This window comes from Apostichopus japonicus, chromosome 23, assembly GCF_037975245.1.
Source record: "Apostichopus japonicus isolate 1M-3 chromosome 23, ASM3797524v1, whole genome shotgun sequence".
NCBI classification, from domain to species: Eukaryota; Metazoa; Echinodermata; class Holothuroidea; order Aspidochirotida; family Stichopodidae; genus Apostichopus; species Apostichopus japonicus.
Window position 1 is genome coordinate 5,091,531 of NC_092583.1, and position 26,010 is coordinate 5,117,540.

At 37.2% G+C, this 26,010-nt stretch overlaps 2 protein-coding genes across 5 annotated transcripts in view; one reads left to right on the plus strand and one right to left on the minus strand.

Moving 5' to 3' along the window:
• Positions 1 to 14,480, minus strand: part of LOC139964689 (1-phosphatidylinositol 3-phosphate 5-kinase-like) — a 147,586-nt gene extending 133,106 nt beyond the window's left edge. For 2 of the 3 annotated variants that reach the window (XM_071966520.1, XM_071966518.1), the window contains exons 1-4: positions 14,170 to 14,480; positions 12,308 to 12,457; positions 10,586 to 10,926; positions 6,484 to 6,664 (exon numbers count right to left, since the gene is read on the minus strand). In XM_071966520.1, coding sequence (XP_071822621.1) covers positions 6,484 to 6,664; positions 10,586 to 10,926; positions 12,308 to 12,431 — 646 coding nt within the window. In that variant the 5' untranslated portion in view covers positions 12,432 to 12,457; positions 14,170 to 14,480. Of the gene's footprint in view, positions 1 to 6,483; positions 6,665 to 10,585; positions 10,927 to 12,307; positions 12,458 to 14,165 lie in introns of all 3 variants that reach the window. The other variant, XM_071966519.1, reaches the window with a different exon arrangement.
• A 4,811-nt stretch (positions 14,481 to 19,291) lies between these two features.
• LOC139965077 (uncharacterized) lies at positions 19,292 to 25,526 on the plus strand. Of its 2 annotated transcripts, none has more exons than XM_071967274.1 (2): positions 19,292 to 19,432; positions 22,575 to 25,526. In XM_071967274.1, the coding sequence occupies exon 2, from the start codon at positions 22,592 to 22,594 to the stop codon at positions 23,648 to 23,650; it is 1,059 nt and encodes a 352-aa protein (XP_071823375.1). In that variant the 5' UTR covers positions 19,292 to 19,432; positions 22,575 to 22,591; the 3' UTR covers positions 23,651 to 25,526. The 2 variants fall into 2 exon arrangements, with proteins under 2 accessions (XP_071823375.1, XP_071823376.1); XM_071967275.1 differs by having other exon boundaries at positions 19,354 to 19,489.
• The last annotated feature ends 484 nt before the right edge of the window (positions 25,527 to 26,010 follow it).

The following is a 26,010-nucleotide window of genomic DNA, read 5'->3' on the forward strand; positions in this document are numbered from 1 at the left end:
GGTGTACAACAGTCTCAATGTATCATTGGGACTGGATCTTATATTATATCAGACTCACTCACAGTGAATGATACTGCACTAGACACCACAACATTGGGACTGGATCTTATATTATATTGGACTCACAGTGAATGATACTGCACTAGACACCACACATTCATTATATCATGGTATACAACAGACTGGATCTCATATTATATCAGACTCACTCACAGTGAATGATATTGTACTAGACACCACACAGTCATTATATCATGGTGTACAACAATCCCAATGTATCATTGGGACTGGATCTTATATTATATCAGATTCACTCACAGTGAATGATACTGCACTAGACACCACACATTCATTATATCATGGTATACAACAGACTGGATCTCATATTATATCAGACTCACTCACAGTGAATGATATTGTACTAGACACCACACAGTCATTATATCATGGTGTACAACAATCCCAATGTATCATTGGGACTGGATCTTATATTATATCAGATTCACTCACAGTGAATGATACTGCACTAGACACCACAACATTGGGACTGGATCTTATATTATATCGGACTCACTCACAGTGAATGATACTGCACTAGACACCACACATTCATTATATCATGGTGTACAACAGTCTCAATGTATCATTGGGACTGGATCTTATATTATATCAGACTCACTCACAGTGAATGATACTGCACTAGACACCACAACATTGGGACTGGATCTTATATTATATTGGACTCACAGTGAATGATACTGCACTAGACACCACACATTCATTATATCATGGTATACAACAGACTGGATCTCATATTATATCAGACTCACTCACAGTGAATGATATTGTACTAGACACCACACAGTCATTATATCATGGTGTACAACAATCCCAATGTATCATTGGGACTGGATCTTATATTATATCAGATTCACTCACAGTGAATGATACTGCACTAGACACCACAACATTGGGACTGGATCTTATATTATATCAGACTCACTCACAGTGAATGATACTGCACTAGACACCACAACATTGGGACTGGATCTTATATTATATCGGACTCACTCACAGTATGATACTGCACTAGACACCACACAGTCATTATATCATGGTATACAACAGACTGGATCTCATATTATATCAGACTCACTCACAGTGAATGATATTGTACTAGACACCACACAGTCATTATATCATGGTAGCAGTCCCAATGTATCATTGGGACTGGAACAGATTTTATATCAGACTCACTCACAGTGAATGATACTGCACTAGACAACACACATTCATTATATCATGGTATACAACAGACTGGATCTTATATTACATCAGACTCACTCACAGTGAATGATATTGTACTAGACACCACACAAGTCATTATATCATGGTAACAGTCCCAATGTATCATTGGGACTGGAACTTATTTTATATCAGACTCACTCACAGTGAATGATACTGAGACAACACAAAGTCATTATATCATGGTTTACAACAGTCCCAATGTATCATTGGGAATGGATCTTATATTATATCAGATTCACTCACAGTGAATGGGTTTGTGTCCAGGGGTCTACCTTGCTGACACATGTTCTAAAGTGTTTTAGTTTATATTGTAGAAAGTCATGAAATTATTTAAATATCTACCATCTGCTATATTTATGGGCATTTCTTAGCAACGTTTTTTTGTGAGACTGATATATGGCCACACAATGGCTAGGTAGCTTAGGACTGATCAAATATATGGAGCACTTACTCTCTGCATACACATAATCTATTTATTGTCATCATTACAACTTAACAAATAGGTAGGTTTTTTGGACATACATCGGCTACATGTCCAGGATGCAGAAGTATTAACTGACTAATACATAATTATATCTCAGATACCTTGGCCAAAATTTCCAGAAAATGATTTTACAATATTTAGGTCATTTTTCACAATACTCAGCACACAGCTTTATTCAATTAGTAATATAAATTAGATTAATTCAAGTAGATGTATTACAGGCTTGTACATAACACTGAATAAGCAGAACTAATGATAAACTCATTTAAAGGAGTATTTCAGGTTTCATTAATATTCAAAAATCACACTAAGAAGCATGTAGTACACCTGAAGGAGAACTACAGTATACAACATTGACATAACAAGAACTAATTCATTTAGTTCAACCATCACACTTACAATGCTTGTACACAATTGACCATTTCAAGCAAAAACCTTCCTTACAACATTCCAATGGTTTCATTTAATTTTCAATTGCAGGTTTTTTGTTGGAAATTTAAAAGCAATCACACTGTGGAACATACGGTATGCTCATGTTATAATATAGATAACTGTACAACATTAACTATAACAAAAATATGACCTGAGCTACTTTAAAGCAGCATTCCAGCTTTCATTTAGTTCCACTTACAATGCTTGTAAACTTTTGACCATTTAATGTGAAAATGTACATTTTGTCCTAATGTTTTTCATTTTGTTTTCAATAAAAAGACCAAAGCTGAGCTTCTTTGAAAAACAACCACTGTTGTATTAAGACTATTTGCAATCAAGTGACAAAGCGACACAACAAAATCACTGAAAACAAAATACTGAAAGGAAAACTTGGCCAAGTCATAAAAAGCTGGGATTTAACTTCAATCCTGCAATTGAAACTAATTTAGTGAAAGCTCTAATGAACCAGATAATGATGTTCAGCCATCTCACACAGGGAAGTTCCACTAAACAAAGCGTAGTTTGAACAGTCATCGATGAAACAGTTTACATTTAAAAAATGTCTGTGCACAAAACAAAGGCTTCAACGGGCATTTAATAATGATAAAGTTCAACACATGATTGAAATGCATCTGGTAACACTTTGAGACCAGCACATTCAGCAGAATCATGTAATTAAAGCAGCTTGTTCAATTTGCAGCATAATTCTAATCTCCAACAAAATGGCTAGAATCGTGCGTGCATGCTTGTTTAAGTCTCTTGAACTTACATTACATTAATAATGAAAGTCTCTAGGGAGTGTAAGCTCAGGGATTGCCGGTGCCTTTCAATCAAAGGGTCCCGAGTTTGAGTCACCCCAAAGTTAATGTATGTCGTCCAGTTACAGAGTTGCTGACAATTGACAATTCAATCATGGACGTTAAAATATGAATCTAAGAGACTGACTTCGGTCAGCTTGCGGCTTTGATAAGCTAATGATGGCTTCTTCATGAGTTCCTGCTTGCAGGAGGATCAAAAATACATACATACATACATACTGTACATTACATTCATAATGAAAGTCTTGACAGTGTGATAGTTTTCAAAGGAAACATCAACACTGTCCAAACCCCATACTAGTAACTTAGCAGATAAACATAGCCTAGCCTATTTTGCATATCAGAATCCGGTCAGAAGCAATTTTTTACAATAAGGGGAAAATCAGCCAATTTGCAGAGAAAAGTAGTTACTGTAGTGATAAAAGCAAACCTTGTGAGAAGTAAGATGAGATTATGAATAGCAACCAGCTACTTTAAACTAGACATGTAGTTTCAGATAAATTCTGAGAATAATTTGTACTAAATTTCCATTTCTCCGTGTCAAGAAAACCTAGCAGATCAAGTGATTTTAGAGGCAGAATTATTTAGCAACCAATTCTTCCTTGTTTTAGTAATATTAACCTCATTGATGAAAGCATCCAAAAACCAGAATGCAAATATGCATTGTGGTTTCGATGATGTAACATGAGCAGTTTTCTTCGTGAATCTGACGTAATGTAAAGTGAGGGTGTACATGTTTACGAGGTTTCTCGATTTGACCTCTAATGACCCCAAATGACCTTTGACCGCCACCAAAAACAATCAGCTTCTTTAACTCAATGTGGTACATTTACACCCTAAATTAGAGGTCAGCCCAAAGCTCCTAGTGTTGAGATATCGTGATTACAAGGTTTTTCACAATTTGACCCCTGGTGAAGCCAAATGACCTTTGCCCTCCACCAAAAAACAATAGGCTTCTTTTACACAATGCGGTACTCCTACACACCATGGAGATAGCTCATAAAGCAGGCTGGATATATCCTTGTGTGCTTTCAGCCGACAGTAAACAAAGTTTTACTATTCAATTTCCTTGTTTACTTAACACATTTCCTGTCAGTCTGGAAACAACACTGTGTGGGCACATCAGTACAGTTAACATATTTACTATAGCAAAATTCAGTCACAATTTCCCTGTTTCTGTTTCTGATAACTTTCTTATACATGTGTTGGAATTTATATTACAATATATTTCCCCGGGTTCCTGGTTCGAGTAACTCCAAGATTAATGTATGTCGTCCAGTTACAGAGTTGTTGACAATTCATAATCATGGACGTTAAAATATGAATCTAAGCCTGACTTCGGTCAGCTTGCGGCTTTGATAAGCCAATGAGGCGCAAGTTCCAGCTTGCAGGAGGATCTAAAATACATTTATAAATGTTTTTACAAAACCATCAAGCTAGTTGGAAGCCATTTCTGGAGAAAATGTTGAGGGAATTAGGTGTTGTATTTTATACGTTGTATTTTATAGGAAATATTCAGTCTGTGTATTGCTATGAAAAATCACGTACTTTTTGTGGGGCATGTTTTATAATGTATACACTATATCATATCATACCATTATCAAATCAAATTATGTTTTTGTTTCCCTTCTGAAAAGATTTTTTTGAAGGAAAAGAAAATCTAAACTTTCAATGTTTGTGATGAAATTAAGGTTTTCAAGAACGAGAGCTACTTACTGTTAAGGTGAATCCAGAGGCCACTCTATTACACCAGTGCTATTTGGCATTTTCTAGTCTACTTGTTAAGATATCAAGCAGCAACAAGGTTGCAGACCGTATTATTTACATAATTATGTTCACTTTTGTCTTGATTAAAAATACTGGGTCCAAGAGTTGTGGATTGTCTGGGCACAATAGCTCAGGACTGGTAAATAGTTCACAGTGTTCCAAAGTGAGCACTTTGGTAAGTTACGGATCCCTGGCCCAAGATTCTTTCGCCCGTGATTACAGTATCTTACAAAGTTTGTTTTGGTTCAAGACATAAGAATTTGGCACTTAAAAAAGATACAGCAATGTGAAAGTGCTATTTGTGGGAGGCACTACACCTTTAAATCTGAGTTATACCTTCTCATAAAGCAATCTAAACATGTAAATTGCACTAGTTTTGTACACTCTATGCATGTAAGGTGTCATAAAGTTTATATAATGAAATTCTCTTTTCAAAGGCACTCAATATGACATAGTCACTTCCAGACTCTGTTCTGTACTATGTTGCAGGTATGGAGTTATGCGTTGCCACATTCCTTTGTATAAGAAAAAGTCATTATTCTCAAATTTCAGCTTCCAATGAAACTACAAATTCTATTCATGGAATGTGCTATACAATCAATTTTTAGGACTTTATCAATACCCTATTTCATGTTTCTTGCAATTCTTAATTCAGACCCATAGTATCCTGTGGTTGAGAAGGATTGACCAAGTTTGACAGCTTGTTGTTTTCAAATTCTATTTTCATATCACACCAAAATCACAAGTCACTGTTTTGGTTTGTTATTAAACCACCATGATTCATAGAGTTTTAAAACGAAAGAGAGGAAAGACTTGTGATTGCAGGTGGAACAGTCACAGATCACATAAATCAAGTATGTACACTATTATGCTCAAGGAAGCATGTATGACTCAAAAACATGGACTTTTATGACATCTTAGAAACATTATGTTAAGTTCAGGCCTTGATCAACAGAATTCCATTAAGTTTGTTTGTGTTTGTGATTGTCTGTTTGTTTGTTTACATTCAGCACAGAATTGTGTACCAAAACCATAATAAGGTAAACAACATCTTAGCTCATTTCCTTACTAACTAAAACCTTGTAAATATCCAATTTGGCTAAATCACTGTGATAAGCAGTTTCTGAATAATCAGAGTAAACAGTCATCAAAATTACTACAAAATATGCAAGAAAGGCTACTGATTATCAAATAATGCTCCACCTTAAACAAGCATTCACTCAACGACTTAACTCTGACAAAAGTATGTTTATTTTGAAAAATCGATACAGGTTGGGACCTATCGATTAATGGCACAAACTTTACTGATGCCAATATCAGACTGATATCACTGTTTCCGCCCGACACGGATAATGCATGCAATACTAATTTCACTGACCCTGACACAGTTTCTTCTGTTACTCCCAGCCCTCCCCTTTACCCTCCTTCTCCTGCTCCACCCTGAAGTGTTTTTACTCATTTTAAGCTGTTACTTAAAATTCCAAGAAAAACCTGCATGGTAAGAACAGTAGGAAGAGCTCAGCTAGTATTTAAAAATTTGACGGCAATTTCTTGTTGCATATTTAATTCATAAATACTGTACTTCAGATTATGGACTCTATTGACACTAGTATTTGTCTCTACAACTCAAAAGTGGGTGTTATGTGCCGAACACATACGAGAATATTTCCTTACCGTTAAGGCCGATGGTATTTGAAGCGACCTCCTGGTTGCAGCATGAATGACAAAAGACTTGTCCGCATACTCTGCAGTGATGTCTTCTTCTAAAAGTGGTAAATTTCTCTCCACATTCATAGCACTCCTTGCACTGGCTGTCTGGCATCCAGTGCCATCGCACACCGCTTCCATCGTGTTCCTATTGGCAAGCAAGAATACGGCAACACCCGGTTTATGAGCAAGATCATGAATATTCAATAGCTATTAATGTATGCACCAAGACCTCAAATTGTTTTCATCTCTCAAGACAAGTTATAATGTGTCAAGTTGCATTGCCTCAAGAAGTACGGTATTGTGTGATACTACATGTGATGTAGTATTTCTCGGGTTAGGGTTAACCCTTGGGATGAATCCTAACCAAAGGATTTTCCCGGTCCACAAGATACGTCATTCCTTGGGCTGTATCATGTATGATGACATTGCTCGACATATTAAACTGTGTTCAAAACGGTTCTCTGAGAAATACTGTCACGTGAGGACTGGCTGAAGTATGACATCTCTATTTACATACATGAATACATGTAAATATCAAATGTAAATTGAACCAGCTTCATTGAGTGTTCTGACTGCTGATGATGGAATGTTAATCTTCTCTCCTGTCACAGTTACTTCAGACTTAAAGGGATATTCTGGTGGCTGAAATTGATTGTTTGATAGAAATGCTGGAATTCTTTTCCAAATTCATGTGAAACCTACATGCCCATATCATTTTGTATGGCGAAGATACAGTATAAAGTTTTCATATTTTGTGAATGCATGCATATGGCAACAGCAGAACAGATGATGTCATTATGACAATTCAGCTGAAAATATTTTAGTTTGTCTTAAATATATAATGTCTAACTCAATTAGTCACAATATCACTACAGAAGATTTCATTATGATGAAATTCCAATTACAGAGAACCTTGTCAACTGTAAGAAATGTACCAAGTATAACAGGTTTCAAGGAACATCCCCATTGTAGTGACCACCATCACTCCCAAGATACCTACCAACAACAAAGTCAGCCAACTGGAGGTATCAAAGTTTTCATGAACAATTGTACAGCTATTTGAAATTTGTATCTTTAAAGCATGAAAGAAGAAAGACATTTAGTGGTGATTTAACAAATTATTTATTGCAGGGAATGTTTGTGTAATTCTTTGTTTTTCAAGAAATCCAATATTGAACTATGTTTCATGTCTGGAATGTATTTAATAATGGTGTCAAACCTTCAGCCAAAAATAATTTTTACCATTATTCCATGTGTGGTGGAGCACTGGCGTTCCATGCACAGTGGAGCTAATTACTCATATCCACACCAAACACAATGGTCTCATTCGTTTAGGGAAGTCACAGACTGAGATATAACACAGTTATAGTGTGCCACTCCTTATTTTCTACAGTAATTGCATGACACCAAACCAGTTCTAGTATTTGTTCAACTTTGCAAATCCGAAGATCAGATGTCCTAAAAAAAATCTTGCCGTAGAGCAGGATTTCCCTAACTTTACCAGAGTTGTCCACACACCCCCACCTTTTCGAGACACGATCTGAGTCATTATTTTATTATAATAGGCATAACAGTGCTTCGTCAAAGATCAAGTATTACATGCACAGTACGGTACTCCTATGGCAACATATGCGTATGGAATGCGAAAGAGTCTGTCGATAGGTACGGCTTTTGTACATTACTAAATGATATGATATATCAGATTTTAGTTCAACAAAAAGTACTCTAGTTTTGACTTTCAGAAACGTCTCACAAACCCCTGGGATGGACTCTCGCACCCCCTGGGGGTTCATGCACCCCAATTAGGGAACCCCTGGCGTAGAGGATATGAGTCGATAGAGGATAGAGACATAAAGTCCAGTGATTTATTCATAACCCACCACCCTCTTGATCTCTGTTTTTACTCTGTAGAAAAATTAACATGTTTAAAAACATGAGGCCACCGAAAAAAGTGGCGAATTATAAGATATTGCCTCTTCATGCATTTGACATTGACAATTTGCATAGAGAATCTTTATACTTTAAACTATAAAAGCCTTCCAATCATTTTTTTTCCCCAGTAATTCTGAGATGCTGACCACAGGTCCACAGGTCTCAGTGTTATACTATATAGTCCAGCCATTTTGATTGATGAGCCTCTGGTTCTTGAAAGTTGAAGGATCATTAAAAGTTCAAGAGGTATAGAAATATGATCAGAGCTTAGAACTGCAGGCTTTAAAGCTCTACAGTATATCAAACTTAAATTTGTTTCTGCAGTCAAAAAAAGAAGCTATATATTGGGATGATTAGTTTTTCGAAACTACATTTTTTTTTCTTTTCTGGTGAAAACTGAATTACTTTTAAAGTAATTACTGATTGCACATTTACATATTTGCCACAGATATTGAACTCAAAGTTTAATCTGTACAAAGACTCTAATATGTACTTTTGTTTTAAATCACACATGGTGCTTTCTATTTCATGACACTATGATAAACCAGTTTCATTTTTGTTCCAATGTCCAATTTACCCTGTTGTTAAATGAGTTAAAATGAACAATAACAACTTTTTTTTAGATGGAATATCAATTTAGTTCTGAAAAAAAGGACAGATTAATTCCCCCCTGGGAATAATAAGGAACTGTTTCATCGAAGGTTAAAACTACATGGTGCGTAAATGTAAAAGAGGAAGTTTAACAAATATCAGAACTGAAGATAATGGAGGCATCTAACAATTTAAACCCTTCAGAAACATAAATGTTTTTGTCACGTTCCTAAGTTGATCACTTTCAATCGATCTACTTTCACTTTCCAAGCCTGACCCTAATCCGAGAAACGTAACATCATATCCTGTTCAAACAGGACTACTAATTTAAGATAAATTCTTTACTTCAGGAAAGGTTTGTCAGAAATCAAAAGGTGTATTTAACAGCTCTTTGTGTGAAATCATGAAAGCTACAATATTCCTATATTTGCAGAGCACAGGTGGACAAAGTGCAGCACACAGAAAAGCTTTACAAACCCTATTAATCCATCCAGCAGAACCGTATGGGAAGAAACACATGAAAAATGACTGTGTATATTTTTGGAAGTTCGCATGGAAGTTCTTTGGGCTACTTCTAACAAAGGCAAAATGTTCATTTTGAACTTTCTGATCCTTTTTTTTTAACCATTTAATGCAATATTCCCATTTCACAGGAGTAAATTTATATACCCTTTATTATTATTATTATTATTATTATATTATTACAAAATCTCTGTGTGACCGTCAGATCAATATCATGCCCACTCCTGCTAAAGAGTAAAACTGAAATATATGGAGACAACAGAATTAGAGGTTTTCCAGTATGTAGGAAGTCTGTACAAACGTGTGTCCTCTCCTATAATCTAGTTTGCTATTGAAATGGACTCTTCAACCACAACATGACTACACAGTGTATTGAAATTCAATACCCTCTGCATTTGTGTCTCGTGTAACTTTGCAGAAGTACACAAAATACTTAGCATAAGACTGTTTGTGTGATGGTACAGTATTCCAGAATTAAAAGGATAAATGTCATTTGAGATCAAAGCAGGATAATAGTTATTCAGCTGATGCAGGTTTTACTGTACAGTTAAATTTGCATATTTGCAATGTGAAATGTTAAGTCATTGAAGTAAAAACAAGAGGATATGAAATTATAAATTGGTATCACCCCCCCCCCACCCTCCCATCAAAGTTCTATTTACTCAATTGACACATTTATCCTACAGTGAACATATATATAGGTCATCTTTATTATGCTACATTTCTCAGACAGCCAAACTTGCTGTTTGGACAACCAAAAAGTTAAGCCAACCATTAAAAATCCTTCGAAATTTTCTCTGGATGTACAACTTTCCCACTAAAGATTAAACTTTGAAGCCTCTGCCACCACAGTATAACTATAAATAGTAACATTGGTGACAACAGCCACTTCAGAACCAAACAATCATTTGACTAGAAGTTGTGTCAAATGATATATCAGGCTTAATAGTGCTACAAACCAGACTGTACTTAATGCTAACACTTTCTTTGTATTATGTTGCTTTCCTTGAATGAAACTCACCTGTCCTTTTCGAATATTGCTGATCTGTTTCATCACCAATGATAAGCTTCTAGGAGGTCGTACATATTCATGAGTCTCGCTAGCAGCTTCATCTCTGGTATTGGCCGTCGGTAATAAGTCATTGGCAGATTTCAATGCTGAACCAGCTTCTTTGCTTCTCTGTTTGTACTCCAAACGACCTTTAACCCCACTACTGATTGACCTTGAGTCATTATTGGAGGATCTGGGTTCATGGCTGACATAAAATGTACTCTTTGATAATAAAGATGACTCTTCCTTTGCTTTCACCTCAAGATCTGACTTTAAAATTACATCCGTCCCAATCTCTGCTGTCAGTTTTTCTTTAATGAAGGAGAGAATAAAAAAAGGTGTATTGGAAGTTAGGAGAGAAAGACGATCTGATCTGCCTCTACAAGACATGATTCTACTAGAGAGCATGTCTGACAATCAAAAACATAAAATAGTCAGATCTATCTACTCACGTTTCTAAACTTATCTGCGGCTGAGGGGTGGCCATTGTTAGATGCACACACACATATATCAACCGGATAATCCAAATTGTTCTTTGATAGTTCTATGAAGGATACCACATCATTGAAACAAATCAGTTAATCATTTGATATGTGTAAAAATTGTTTGAAATGTTGTATGAATATTTATTACATGTTTATAACTTACCAAAAGCCAAAGACGTAATGGTTAGATGCCTCAGTGTGGTAAGTTAATTGATGCCCAAAATGTATCACAAGTTTTGCAAATTAAAGTAATACAGAATGATATTTAAAAAGTATAAATGTCATTACCACCACTCCTATTTAATGTTGTGGACTACTCAGATATTCATATTCAGTGCCGTAGCAAATAGGGCCCTAAATAAAACTCCACAACCACCCATGCCCAACCACTTTTTGGGACTTGGGTGATTAATTTTTATATTTGGTTCCTCTAGACATCCCAGATATGGCTCTTTCATGCCCAAACATTACATGGGAATGATGGGACCCATTTGGTTTACATACTATGCAATTCATACAAATACTGGTCTCTTTGCTGGCCTATGGCTGACAGCCGGCTTCAGTAGACGAATGGAAAGTTTTTTTGCTCCTTGACACTGGGCTCCTTTGATGCCCAGGCCCAAGGAGTCTGGACCCGCTGCAAAGACCTAGTTACTGTGCATAGTTTACACTAGGAACCTCCATGTACAATCAGTGGACAAAATGAGACAACAGTTGCATCTGGGGGAGCATTTCTCTGAACTATATGTTTAGTTATGAACAGTACTTAGGTGTTTGATGAATTGTTCATCTTTCCTAGCGATAAGAACTCTAAAGGGCATTGTCTGAAGTTATAAGAAATAGTACATGGAATATTTGAAAGACTTTTTTATTTTGTCTTTAAAGGACTTTAAATGAATGGTATGGTTTGTCTGACTTGGTTGATATGTCACAAACTATGATAGGTTTAAAGATGGCTACAGACAAATATGTCAAGCAATATGGTAGAACATTTATACCTCTTCAATATTAAATTTAGTCTCCTAATTAAGAGCTACTTTGAACTTGCACTGCATACTGTAGTTTGTAAAAAGTGTTTTGCAAAGTGTTTATCATTTAAAGATTTGGGAAGGAAACAAATTTCGATATTGTTCCCCAAAGTAATGTTTTAGGTACAAACTAGAAATTGTAGACAATTTAAAGTACTACTTTTATTGTTTCTCCCTACCTTTAGGTCTTTTAAATATACCAAATAAAGACGGCTTCCTCTCTGTGCTTTTGACATCTGTTGGTAAAGGAGGGAAAAATGTCAACGAGTTTCCTTGTTCCGAAATTCCTCCAGTGCTGGCCATTTCATCTCGTAGCTCTCGTTGTAATTCTGCAAATAATTTAGGACAATAAAATTGGACACTTGATGACAGCAATATCACACACAAAACACAGTTAAATGAGAAAAGTAGAGTAGGCCTATCTCTCACCCAGGCTTATAAAATAATAATGAAAATGATTCACCATTAAATTCTTGTTTCTACTTTGGATTGGAAGACATTTGCATCGTATGCAAGAGTTCTGTCGTTTTGTCAACATGTTGTTCTGATGATACAGACAGCTTGGTCTTTCAAATTACGATATACAAACATCACATTTAAAGCCTAAGTTGCCACATTTCCTAGACAGTCTTCTTTGGATATATGGTGTCCCATGATTTGGTCATTTGTTTGCTTTATAACTGGATTAATTTTAAACTTTCATATTCAACTTTTTATATTTCCAAACATATAAATTAACTAATAAAAATTAATTAATTAAAATTATTCTGTGTCCTATCCATTACTACTCTTGAGTATACACTGAACATTTTCTACTGATATTTTTTTTTCATATCAAGACAATGATTCAGGATAATCCTGGTTTTATTGTAAAGTACATTTGTTGTATACCAGTGTATAACACAAAGTATATTGTATCATAGAACTGGAGATAAAAGGTTTCTTTTAGAATGAGTATTTTGAATGGGCTACGACAGGTCATCTTTGACAAACACAATATAGTACTGTAGGTAGTGAGAAGTTATTCAGACTTGAAGTGGGTATATATTCTGGTTAAAATCATACAACCTGTTTGTTTACATAATTTGCATTGTAAAGGCAACTTTTTTTATCAATGAACAGAAAGTTGAGCACAGCATGGTTCTTGACAAACTGTTTGACACTAAGCTGCACTTTTCTTTTTAAGGTCTCCACAAGACTGAAAACTTTACCTCAGCTTCTGTCAGCAATTATTTCAGTTTCTATAAATCCTGTTCACATGTTCAATGTTTGTGAGGAGTCTTCCCAAGTACAGGTAGCTGAAACTGAAATGATACCTTACTTTCCCCTATGAACTTCTTGTTTGCTTACAAGTGTTTCCAGCATATGAAACCCCATACAGTCTAGGGTTTGGCCATGCATGTATTATCTGTACACATATTTCAAAAGCTATATTCATTCGTGATATATAATGCCACTTTTCAGTTCAAAGTCAACAGTGTTTCAATTTGCTTTAGAATAAAACACAGATGACCAAACAAAGACAGTAAAATCTGGCAACATGTAGTCTCATAACATCTGCAACATCATTCAAACATTTCTAATGTACATATTATAAGGTGACAGGATTTCAAAAGAAAAACAGGAAGTACTTCATCTCAATGGCAATGTTGCTATATATACATACCGCATAGGCATGAAGTGGAATTACTGTTAGCCCCAACCTAACCTTTGAGGCTATAGACTATAGTTAATAACGTTTATGAAATTCTGCGTGAAGAGTGTTAAAACGTATAACTATATGAATTAGACCATTGAAAAATCATCTGATTTTGAGACAGATATTGAACGACAGTGCTCATAGCTTAGGCTAGTACTAGTAGTAATAGCAAATGCCTACTTGTTATTATTCTCGATACCCAGACATTACGAAATTCGCATTGCAACATAACTTAGGTCTAAGCTAGGCTAGATCAGTGCATGAAACTCCTACCAATGTGAAGTATTCGTACTTTGATTAGAAAATGTTTTCAAGAGAATAAATACTACAAAGCTTACTTACTAAGTGTCACAATGTTTAAGATGCCGACTCAACTAATGACGAAGCTCTTGTATGCCCTTCATGGTCTGCCTGCTTGTCATTGCGAAATTACCTATTGTAGGCCTATGTATACACGGTAACTGGTTTCCGAATTTATAAACACCGCACACCTCACTCAGCTGATCGAAAGATTCATAACACTGCACCAGGATCTACACAGCAACGATATATAACATTCTAGACACGTGTGGCTTCGAGCTCAAGTAACGGATGTATTGCACAGTGAAGCAGTTCCAGCCACACCTGACCGTGTACTATTGTATTGGAAATTAATGGACGAGACAACTTGCATCCGTTTCATTTTTAAATAAACTTAATTTATCTCTCTAGTCACAGGTGTCTATGGTTATTTAGTTTCCGAGATATTAGATTAGAGGGCGTAACAAAACGAGGGGCGTAATATAAAAAGTGAGGTACACCACGAAACTCGAATGTGGAAGCCTCAACTGAAATTGTGAGCACTCTACCTTATCAGTGGCGTAACCATACGTTTTCATCTGGGGCAGTGGCGGAGAAACAGGACGGGGGGGGGGGGGGGGTTTACCCCCCACTTTTGGAAGAGGGGGGTTGGCCCACACAATCAACCCCCCTAGTTTTTGCCAGTAATGTTCTGTTATAGCCTATGTTATGTGCTCCAAATGGCATAATAAATCAAATTATTAAATTTAAAATTGTTAAAGTCATTTCAACCTTTTACCTGGTAGGCTACATCAACAATTAACGACCGAAAACCGAGTTAGAATTGACCTACACATTATTTCTAGCCCCTTTCCCCACCTTGCGCATTGGAACTTGTAGCTCATAGCGCTAACTTCACCCCACAACAGACATACACAAAATAACGTTTTGTTGCTGTTGAATAGCTTTGGAACTGTATACACTTGCCAACTTCAACGAGGTGAAGGAAGGAAAAGAAAAAGAAGAAAGAGAAAAGGAGAAAAGGATGGAGTAGAAAATACGGCAAGAAAACGGGAAGAGAAAGAGGAACAGTGACAAAATTATTCGAATTTGTAAAACAAACATCAGATATCACATCATATCAGTGAGCATGAAAATGGCGTTCCACGATAAGCAGCCTCCAAACCATGGGCGCAGATCCTGGTGAGGACAGCGGGACGCGTCCCCACCAACTTTTTCAGTAGTGGGGACATGATATACCGTGTCCCCACCAATTTGTCTTGACCAATAGCTGCATTTCAAGTTCCCCTGTATTGAACTTTGGCGCATTTTGATCCAGCATTGTGCAAATGACATGCAGCAGTTCTCATTTTATTGTATTTTATCCACAGTTGTTAAATGTAGGACGGAAATCGCATTTGCGGCAGTCTATATTTGTTTTCTGGGAGAGGACCCCAGACCCATCGTATATACAAAAGTCTTCTTGGATTATTTGTCCCCTGATTTTCTTTCTGCAGACGCCCATGTATTTCTCCAAACTAAATTTCTAAGCCATGAGATCTAAAACTTAAGGAGGTTTAGGAGCATCATTAGGTCTGGGAAGTGTTATTTCCGGCGATCTGGAGGTATATTTGCCCAAAAAAATCGTACGCTATGCGCGAACCCATGGTTGCGCTCAGCTTAGATAGTGTCATAGAACAGACACGCGTCCCCACCATTATCCAAGACTGATCTGCGCCCATGCTCAAAACTGTCGATGTGTGTAGTGTTCGGTTTCGGAAATATCTGGTATATTTTTTATTTCCTTCAACGAAAGTTTTTAGTAGCCGTCTGAATTTTTGAAAATACCCTAACCAACATTCTTCATCATACTTCATCATACTCGTGCAATTTTGACCCGTCTGTTAGGGTTGAAGGAGGTTTTTCTATATCGGTTGTCCATAGATGATATTTTTTGCAACATTATGGGTATGTTTTGAAGTGAATTTATGCACGAGAATTGTGAATTTTCAAATTCTGAACAGTGGGGCTGACGGATATTGTGGGCCGCGATGAAGAATCACCTACAAAAGCAATGATCCACAGGATATGTGATGAAGTCGAACATGATGTGTGACTGGTGACAATCTTCAAAAAGGTTATAGATGAGAAAAAAAAGTATTTGTAAAAAACTTGGTTCTCAGGCAAAAGTGTACATATGGTTGGTCAGTTTCAAGCCCGAGAAGTGCCATTTCCGGTGATCTGGGGGTACCAAAACCAGAAATTTGCTTGTACGCTGCGCGCCAACCAATGGTGGCGCTCCGCTTAGATAGTAATACGTGCCCCCAGGTTAGAAGATCCTGCATACGCCCCTGGTTAAATGCAGCTTTTCAAGGCCTGGGCAGTGCAATTTACTGCAATCTGGAAGGCAATATTTGCCAAAAAATTCTTGTGCACTTCGCGCCAACTCATGGTGGCGCTCCACTTAGATAGTGAGCCAGCAGTTATGACTTTTTATTTCATCAATGGCCTGTAACCCCCCCCCCCCCCCCACTTCTGACAAGAAATCTCCGCCACTGATCTGGGGAATGAGGGGGCGTAGGGCTGAGGAGCAAAGAGCTCGAGTAATTGCGCGCGCGACCAGTAGCCTCTTCAGCCACTGCAAAACTGTTCATAGTCCATCGGATTTAATAATAAATTGGAAATAACTGAATATCATAGGAACGATTTTCATATCTAGCTGCCAAAGAGTGAAATGAATTACCGTAAAGTTTAAGAAAAAGCAAATCTTTGAACACTTTAAGGATACAACTATACAAGTTTTATGCTAATTGTAACTAAGATCTTTCTGCATGAATTTCGAATATTTAAAACTCTCTGTTAATGCTTTTTTCATTTCTTTTATTCACTTTACGGTCTCTTCACTTTTCTCTTTTCTTCAAGTTCAGTCCCTCATCTGAATTTTTTATTAAGCCATCGTTTCATTTTAGGTTGTTTTTTCTGCTCCTTTTCCTCCATCTTTTAATCCTGTACGTTGTTTCTTAAATTTTTGCTTATTGCATGTTTACACTCGTTTTACTTGTAAGAACCGCGGGAGAGATTAGCATTCTTGCTAAACGAGTTTTACTCTTCTGTCAAAAGTTTAATAAATAATAATCAATATTTCGGTTAGGACTATATTCTATAACGACTGATCAGTCTGTGATAGTTCATACGTGCGATGGTGAAAGTGAAATATCATGCTAGAGCTTCCAAGTAACAATATCGTATTGACTTCGGACGGTCGATAAATGGATGGTATAAAGTTATAAACATACACAGGCCGTAGCAGGTTATCTCGTTGGTTAGCGTGTGTGGCGAGGGCAGGGGTTGGAGACCGCGTAGCGATGACAGCAACATGATAGGATTATACTTAAATTGAGACGCAATTCGCTGGTATTAACATGAGAATTCCCATCAATTACCGATTAACGTCAACCGCAAATGAATTTTGTAATTTTCGTCCAATATTTTTGAGCCCATCAATGTCATTTGTAGGGGGGGGGGGGTAGCGGGGGCAATGTATTTGACTGGGGATCCCACCCCTGCCCCCTTCCCCGCTGGTTACGCCACGGTACGTACCTTATCAATGAGTTGGAACATATACGATAAATTCGTGAAAACATAGTGAAGTATCCAGGGGTGTTACTAAAACGAATGACAATTACGTTACACATAACGAACGACAATATGTTGTACACACTAAAAAAATGCGTTGACTAAAACGAATGACAGTAATGACAGCACAGACATTTGCTTCAACCGGATATCACAGTTCAGACTTCGTGGGTATCTAGATCTAGTAAAGTACGGACAAGATAAAAACGCACCTTATAGTAAGCGAAATTGTAAGTCTGATTTTAAAAAGTAAATTTAACGTCATTTTTCCGATATTAATTGTTAGAAACTAACAATAGTATGATCTTGAAACGGCTTCAGTTATCTTTCTATATAAATCTACAGAGGTAAAAAGCACAGCACTCAAGCGCATTCTCACACAAAAACTTTCCCTGTGGTTTCTATCCGTAAATTACACCAAAACCCTGCAACCACGTTATATGTGATTTTCCTCAAATCATTTTTGCGCAAAAAACCAATAACCGCATTTACTCCACTCCGTTAATCATTCTATCTCTTCTCAATACTGTCCTTCGTTGTCATTCGGTGTCATTCGTTGTCATTCGCCTTCATTCGCTGTCATTCGCAAATGATAATTAACCCTGTACAAAGTCAATTGTCATTCGGTCATTCGCTGTCATTCGTTTTAGTTTGTCCCGTATCCAGTGCTGAAAAACAACTGCATTATTTAAAGGGAGGTGCTTGTTCTCCACATTTCAAGTACTAAACATATGGCGACCAAATAACCTTATGTAACCGAAAAATATGGCATTGCATATTACAGCAGCATATATGGTGGGACAACCATAGAGTATAGTTCGCCAGTTCATCTTCAGTTGAAAGTCAGTAGTAGAGTCCAAAATAACTAGAATGCCACTCACAGTCACACTAACTTGCGTGCCACCTCTCCACCCCCCCCCCCCCACCAATCTGCCAAAAAGTCATCACAATTGCCCTTTACATCAGTTGGAAGTGAATACTAATGAAAAGTACCGTTTGTAGATTCAAAATTTGGTTATAATCAGGAAGTTTTGCTGATGCAATAAGAACGATATAATTCAGAAGTATCCTGTTCAAATTTAAAGACAGGTACTGTATAATTGTTATAAAACATACAAAATACTGGAATTTTGCAATAAATTAACTGAGCACAATTAGTTGATATGTGATTTGTGTGGTAGTTTGTCCTCTGCAATGAACTGTGTATTCGAAAGCACTTCATTTAAGTTTTGACAACTGTTATTGCTTAAAGCAATATGTAATTAGAAAGTTTAATGAAAGTTGTCAATATTAAAATTTAAATCTTATGAACAAACAGCTGTACGTTCGGAATGATTCAATATGCATTGAGGATAAAATTACTATAGGGGTCAAATTAGGGGGACTGGGAGAACTTTTGACCATCTCATAGATCTTCGCCTGTACATGGAATCTTCTATAATCAGGGTCATGGCAGCCTGGAGGGAATGACGGAAGTATTTGCCTCCAAAAATTTGTAAAATAACAAGAAGAAAGATCCACTGAAGGGGTTTCAGATCCCACACGTTCCTATATAGAAAACTCTTATTGTACTTTTTTACTTTCAAACGAAACTATGTTTAATTGGCGTTCCATAGTCCAGAAAGGCGCGTTTGCATCATACTGTTCAGAGCCACAGAAATTCACATCAGCGTTTCCTAAACCGTTGAAGGTATTGCTGTTGAGACAAAACATAGACATAGAAATTTTGCTAGTCTTAAAAAGTTTGGTAGGCCAACAAGTAATCATTGTAGAAAGCCAGCCTATGGTAGACCTACCCTAACTATACCCTATCCTAACAGTAACAGTAACACTAGTAACACAAACAAGTAACACTAGTACTAGTACTGTAGGCTAGCAGTAGGCCATAGCCTAGACTGGATATTCATAGGCTAGGCCTGTAAAATCTAGCTATCGAACTAAACAAAGCGATCAAACAAAGTCAATGCGTTTGGCCTACAGAATGGGTATCGAAAACGCAAAAAGATCATAAGACAAAAAGTTCTACTTCATTTTCGGTCAAAATTGTTAGCGAAAAGCAACATTGATACATTTATCCAAACCACCGACCTAAAGTTAAACAAAAGCCTAGGCCTAGGCAATTATATTGATTCTTTTTGGCAAGTAACCATCAGCAGGTCTCAAATTCGAGGGCCATCCGATCGCCCAAATATCAAGTTGGACAACCTTAAACCCTGCTTAAGTTGTTCGACAGACGACTAGCTTAATTGCCCCAGGCTAAATGTTCAACACTTCGAAGAAAACTTGGAAAGTCCCTATGAAATTTGATACATATCCAAACCACCAACCAAAAGCCTATGCCCAGTGTTAAAAAACCTTGTTTAATTTCCCGCGAACACACTAAATCGACTGCCGATTTCCCGCAGGTGTTCTCGCAGCGTTTACACCAAGCACATATAGTGTGCGTGCGAGCCTAATGGCGTGGGGTCCAGGGGCCTGCCTTAGGGCCCCGGTGGGTCAAGGAGTGGAACCCTTGTGGGGTGCAGGGAGCGAAGGTCCCCTGAAAATTTTGGTATATTTGCTTGTCTGGCGATAAAAAAAAATTGCAGTTGCGGATGCAAAATACTGACTCCTTTTTGAATTAACATTGTCACAAAACTGATGAAAATTGTTCTTTGCTTTGTTCTTATAGCCATGAAAAAAATGCAAACTTTAGATATGCAATGCATTGTACAATGTGCTATGAGTTCTGTCTGGCTGACTTTTGATGACTTTTTTGGTAGAAAACAAATCTCAGTCTATGCAGCCTAGGTGTATACTGCTGTGAGCAGTATAACTAGGGCTGTATACAAATGTGTGCGTCAGTAATGGGAATCCCTGGATGGGTGATCCCAATACCAACATTACAACAGTGTCAGTACATTACAGTATAGTATAGTAGGCAGAAGTAACACATTGCATTATTTTTAGTTTCTCAATACATAAAATACCAACAGCGGGAATCGACTGTTAGCACTGATAAATACCCTGTGAGCAAATATTTGGCGGAGTTTCAGCAGGTAACCCACTTGCAAAACATCCGGGGGCTTGACAGCGGCCAACTCTGACAATCTCCGGGACGCCATTTTTCAGACCTTTTGGTGGAAGGCCCATGAACTAACTATATATTAGTGCTCAGCAAATATACAGTTGATGGCTGCCCATGTCTATTGGATAGGTCGCCGTTTCCAGTGTTCAATTCCGTTGTTGACACGCAGCCTGGAAAAACAAATTTAAGTAGCTTCATTGTACAATGCACCACACCCAATAGGTGAAGTAGACTAACCTGGATTTGTTTTGCTACAAAATATAAAATGTTCTACCTGACTCAACCCATAATACCAATTACCAATTCCAAACTGACAAAGTCACTCAACTAGACTTGCATTCAAAATGACAAGTTGTTTCTTCAATTGTTTTTAATATGCCAGGTAGTACTTTGAGTTAGGGAATTTCCCAGTCTGCAAATTCCAAGTCAGTCTACAAATTAGCACAACCGATTAAAAATTTGCCCATTTATCCATTATAAGCTCAATATAATGCCAGTGCAAAATAAAAAAATATCAGATGCTAAACTTACAAACCTCTTGCAGTATAGTTGTTCTTAGAATGTGTTAATGTCTCAGCTATCCTTCACCTGTTTTGCAAGTACTGTAGGACACCGTGTGTTACAGCAAGTTGTGTATTCCGACTACAATTCAGTATACATACTACGATAATGAAACTGCAAGGTTTCCTATGTAAACATGTACAGTAGGGTTTATGCAGATATGTTTGCAGGATGTCCCATCCCTCAAACATTATGTTCTGCTAACAACACAACTTTTGTTATGTTTTGGTGTCAAAAAGATGACAGATAGTCAAAAGTCTTACGACTAAATAACTAGTCTTTTTAAGAACAACACGTAGGCTATGAAACTGGTAGTATTTAGCACAGTATGCCACTTTTGAAAGATTCAAAGAAGTTTACCATCGTTTCCATTGTACATTTGTTGGGACAAAGCCTACCATTAGTTGTTTAATTCGTGCATATTGTACACGGCCTACCATCAAGGTTTGTAAACTTTGTGTGGATGTCCACTGTGCTAGTACATAATCCCTATTCTGAGATTAAATACTCAGTAGGTATTGGTTTATAGTTCATTGTAAAAACCAATTTACAAACCCTAATGGCGTTATCGATGCCAGGTACTGTAGCATTTGACTGATTGCCAAACAAAGAAAGTGGTTTGCTTAGTACTAAGATTCACTGTCACAATGGGTTGAATAGCTCTGAATGCAACAGAGTACTCACAGGACTTGTATTGTACTTGATATTCTACTTTACAGTATGTCTAATTGATGCAAATCACTTTCTACTCATTTACTCATTATTCCTTCAAACTTTAACTGTAATTTCTCAGTCAGTTTTTTCTGCATGACTGCTTATATTATAAATACATTTAATTTTGTACTACGATAGTTGTCATTCATGCCTAGGGGAGTTTACTTGGGGGATGGAGGCGGGATTGTATGAGGTCAACATCTTGAAGCCTTCATGTGCTTAACCTGTACTACTGTGGAACTGGAAGTGAAAGGTGTTACAATCATCAGGTGGCTGGTCAATATTCAGGAGGTTGACTAATCTAGTTAATTTCACCCTATCAATATGCCTGCCAAAAGTTTCACCTCTTTGAGTATTTTGCATTGCTTTCAACAGTCCAAGACAGCTTGGGTTTTTTACTGCGCAAGTGCTTCACAATACATTTGCAGTGCTTACTATATTTCTTTCATGTTTTCCAATTATTTTTTTTTTTTTTTTCAATTGCTTTCAGAGTTTTAAGAATAGACCATGGAAGCAACTGCAGTTGAGGAAGTTAAAGATGTTAAGGAAGTAAAGGAAGTTAATGAGGTCACGACTGTGGACCCAGATAAAGGCCGTAAACTGTCAAGCACTACCCAGACGGCAGTCTTGAATGTATTGTACAATAACTTGCAGAAAGCCATCATTGATTGTGTGGCCAAAGGATCATCTCTGTTGTTGTCTGTGTCCGACACTGCTCCCAAGCTTCAGTCCCTGCCTGGGAGGGCTGTGATCAATATCCCAGGGGATGTACAAGTTGTGAATCTGTCCAAGGATATTCGAAACATTCTCATGAACGAGGATGTGTATCTGAAGCAAGCGGCCGCCCCTCCAGCAGCCACCCCATCCCAAAATGAGGAAGAAAACGAAGGAGTTGAGTTTCGTAAAGAAATCAACTTAGAGCCTCTGGCCAAACCGCAGAATGATGATGGGGGTATTTGGAATTGTATCTGCATGCACTGTAGTGCATCCTTCTCTAGACTCTGCCCTGTCTTCAAGGCTCAAATCGATGAATTAATCCAGAAGCGAAGGCAAGCTCGGAAAAAGCGGCCTTACCGACCGGATCCGAGGAGAAGCCTAAGAGTGAAATGCAAGTACTGCGACAAAGTCGTCACCAACCAGTCCATCAAATTCCATCTGCAAGCCCACGAGGGTATGAATTATCCGTGTAACTTCTGCTCAAAGACGTTCAAGACACCGTTCAGTCAGGTGCGACATGAGAAGCTGCATTTCACCGCAAAGAAAGAAATACAATGTCCACACTGTCCAAAGGCATTCCCAACTCGAGGGTCCTTCAACGTGCACTTAAACATAAAGCACAGGAGTTTGCAGCGCCACTTCTGTGATATCTGCGGTAAGGGTTGGTATTTCGCTCATCAGGTGACTCTACATAGGAGGGTCCATACCGGTGAACTGCCCTTCGTCTGTGAACATTGCGGGCGGGGCTTCCGCCTCAAACATCAGCTGAGTTTACACATGAAACAGCATGACCCAAATAAACCAACAAAGAGAAAGAGCCCCACAAAGAGACCGAAGCCCAAGAAGTAAAGAGATGGTAATTGTGTATCAATTGTGCATTGACATACTTTATGATCTCACAAACAAGCAAAATTTGATCTGCGTCATGGGGAATGAGTGTTATACTCATACAAAATTTTACCTTCCAGTTGAATCCTCAGAAACAGTGTAATTTCTCTGTTCCAGTGAAGGGAGTCATTTTTATCCTACAAAGACACATGTTAGTGTAATTTTCCTTTTAATATATGTGTCCATTCCTTACACTCTTTGTTTATAAGTTACTAAAATGATAAAAGCATCACACAAGCAGAATGTAATTGTTACTTGAAAGACACAACCCAGAAAATAAGGTGTATGAAAATGTATAAATGAGTGAAAACTTCAGAAATTTGCAGAATAATACTTTCTCTGGTTCAGTGGAAGATAATGTACAGAGCTGTCGGTTTGGTAGAAGACTACAGGAGCACACAGTACAGATTGTGTTAGAGACACATATCATTTGTTGTAAAGAAAGTAAAGAATAATTTTTGTTTGCAAAGTTGAGACAGCATAAGCCTGTTTGAATGTAGGAAGACATTTTACATGGGTAGATATTTTGTTTGATATTTCAACCCATTATGCAACTGTTTGTAATAATAACGAAGTAAAGTTTGTTTCTCTGATAAGAAAAGTTGCTAAATTGCATTTTGCAACAGTCAGAGATTTGTTGTTTTGTTTTATTTGTCAAATTAAGGGTAGTTTGGCTGGGTACTGCAGTATCAATACTGTGTGTTGGATTTGTACCCATTTATGTGGTTTACTACACCATGTGCAGTAGAGTGATCTGAAAAATAAGCCGTAAGCTATTTAAAAACAAACTTTAATTCACCTAATCACAAATAAGTCCAATTCCTGCTCACCAATGAAATGTCCATTTCCAATTGACATTTTAATAAAATAAAATGTTGTGGTTAGTTGAGTTCAATATGCCATAGTGGCCTTACACACAATTTAAACTTTTATCAATTGAGTTTGTTTGGGGTCTCTCTCTCTTTAAGTTTAGTTATTTAACGATTACAATTCTTCTTTTCTATTTCATTTTCAAAAGTTTATACTATGAAAAAAGTTTAATCTTGTCCCTGAAGAAAGCTTTATTTGGATGGTACTCAGAGTATTACACATTGCGGCTCTTGAAAGGAAGGCATGGTTGTTTGAAAAGTTAATTATTTTTGCCAGTTAATTCATTCATTACTCCAGGAAATGGATTACAGCAGATGGCCTGTGATGTCATTCATTGTGGCAAATTTGCTTTCACAAGCTTTTATTTTTATAACATCATAATTGCTTTGTCCCTGAAATGTGATTTGAGTATTAAACTGATATTCTTATCTGAATTCAAGATCTCATCAAAATTGCAATTTATTTGTATGCAAGCCATACGTTAACGTTGTTGATTGATTAATAGAAAAAATGATACATCAAATGATAATGTCACTCCATGTTTTGTTGCCAGATCTTAAAAATACCCCAAAATGTTAATATTAATTTTATGCTGTGAAAGTGCAAATCAGGGTGTGGTTTTGGTTTTACCAGAGGAATGTACCTGTAATTTAGCTCTCGGAAGATTTGAACAATTCAGAATGGCCCAGGCTGTCCCATTGACTCCCCAATTATAATTGACCACCTACAAAGGGAAACATTAAAAGTAATTCCTCTATCTTTTTCCTGTTTCCTTTCTGGAATGCACTTGTAATACGGCTCGATTATGATGCGGTCTCTTGGGTCCAGAGGTAATTGACAATATTAATCTTGTTCTGTTACTTCTTAGTTCTTACTCTTAACAGAGTTAGCACGCAACAGAGCACCCATGATAAATTCGAATATAATTAGTGTTCCACAATTTTGTAATAAAACTCAAAACTTCCTACGTTGTCATGTTTCATTTTGTTAATGTTTCTATCCTACTTGTCTGTGTACAAGAAGTAGGTGTAGTACAGCTACTGTGAGCCATAAACCAGGATCAGTTCTTAGAAGTTAAAAGTGTTATTTAAGAATAACCTGCACTTATTGAAAATTGACAATTTAGTGGTTTGTGACATCTTAATTAATTGTGAGACTAGCATAGTGTGCCATTTATTTGCCTCGTTTATAGAAGCATTGTATTCGTTATTGTGGTGTACAGACCCTATCGCCTACATTTGCATGGCCAGTTGGATTCTAGATTAGCTCTTGGCAGAATACACAGCCGAATATTCAGGTGGGACGAATCAAGGAGGAGTGTATACCTCTTGATATGGAATACATCCTATATTAGAGTTCCCTACATGAGAGGAGCGCGCCCTCTGTTTTTAATATCCTGGATAATGTTTGATAAATGATCTACCTTTCTTTTCGCCATTAAACCCTTTTGG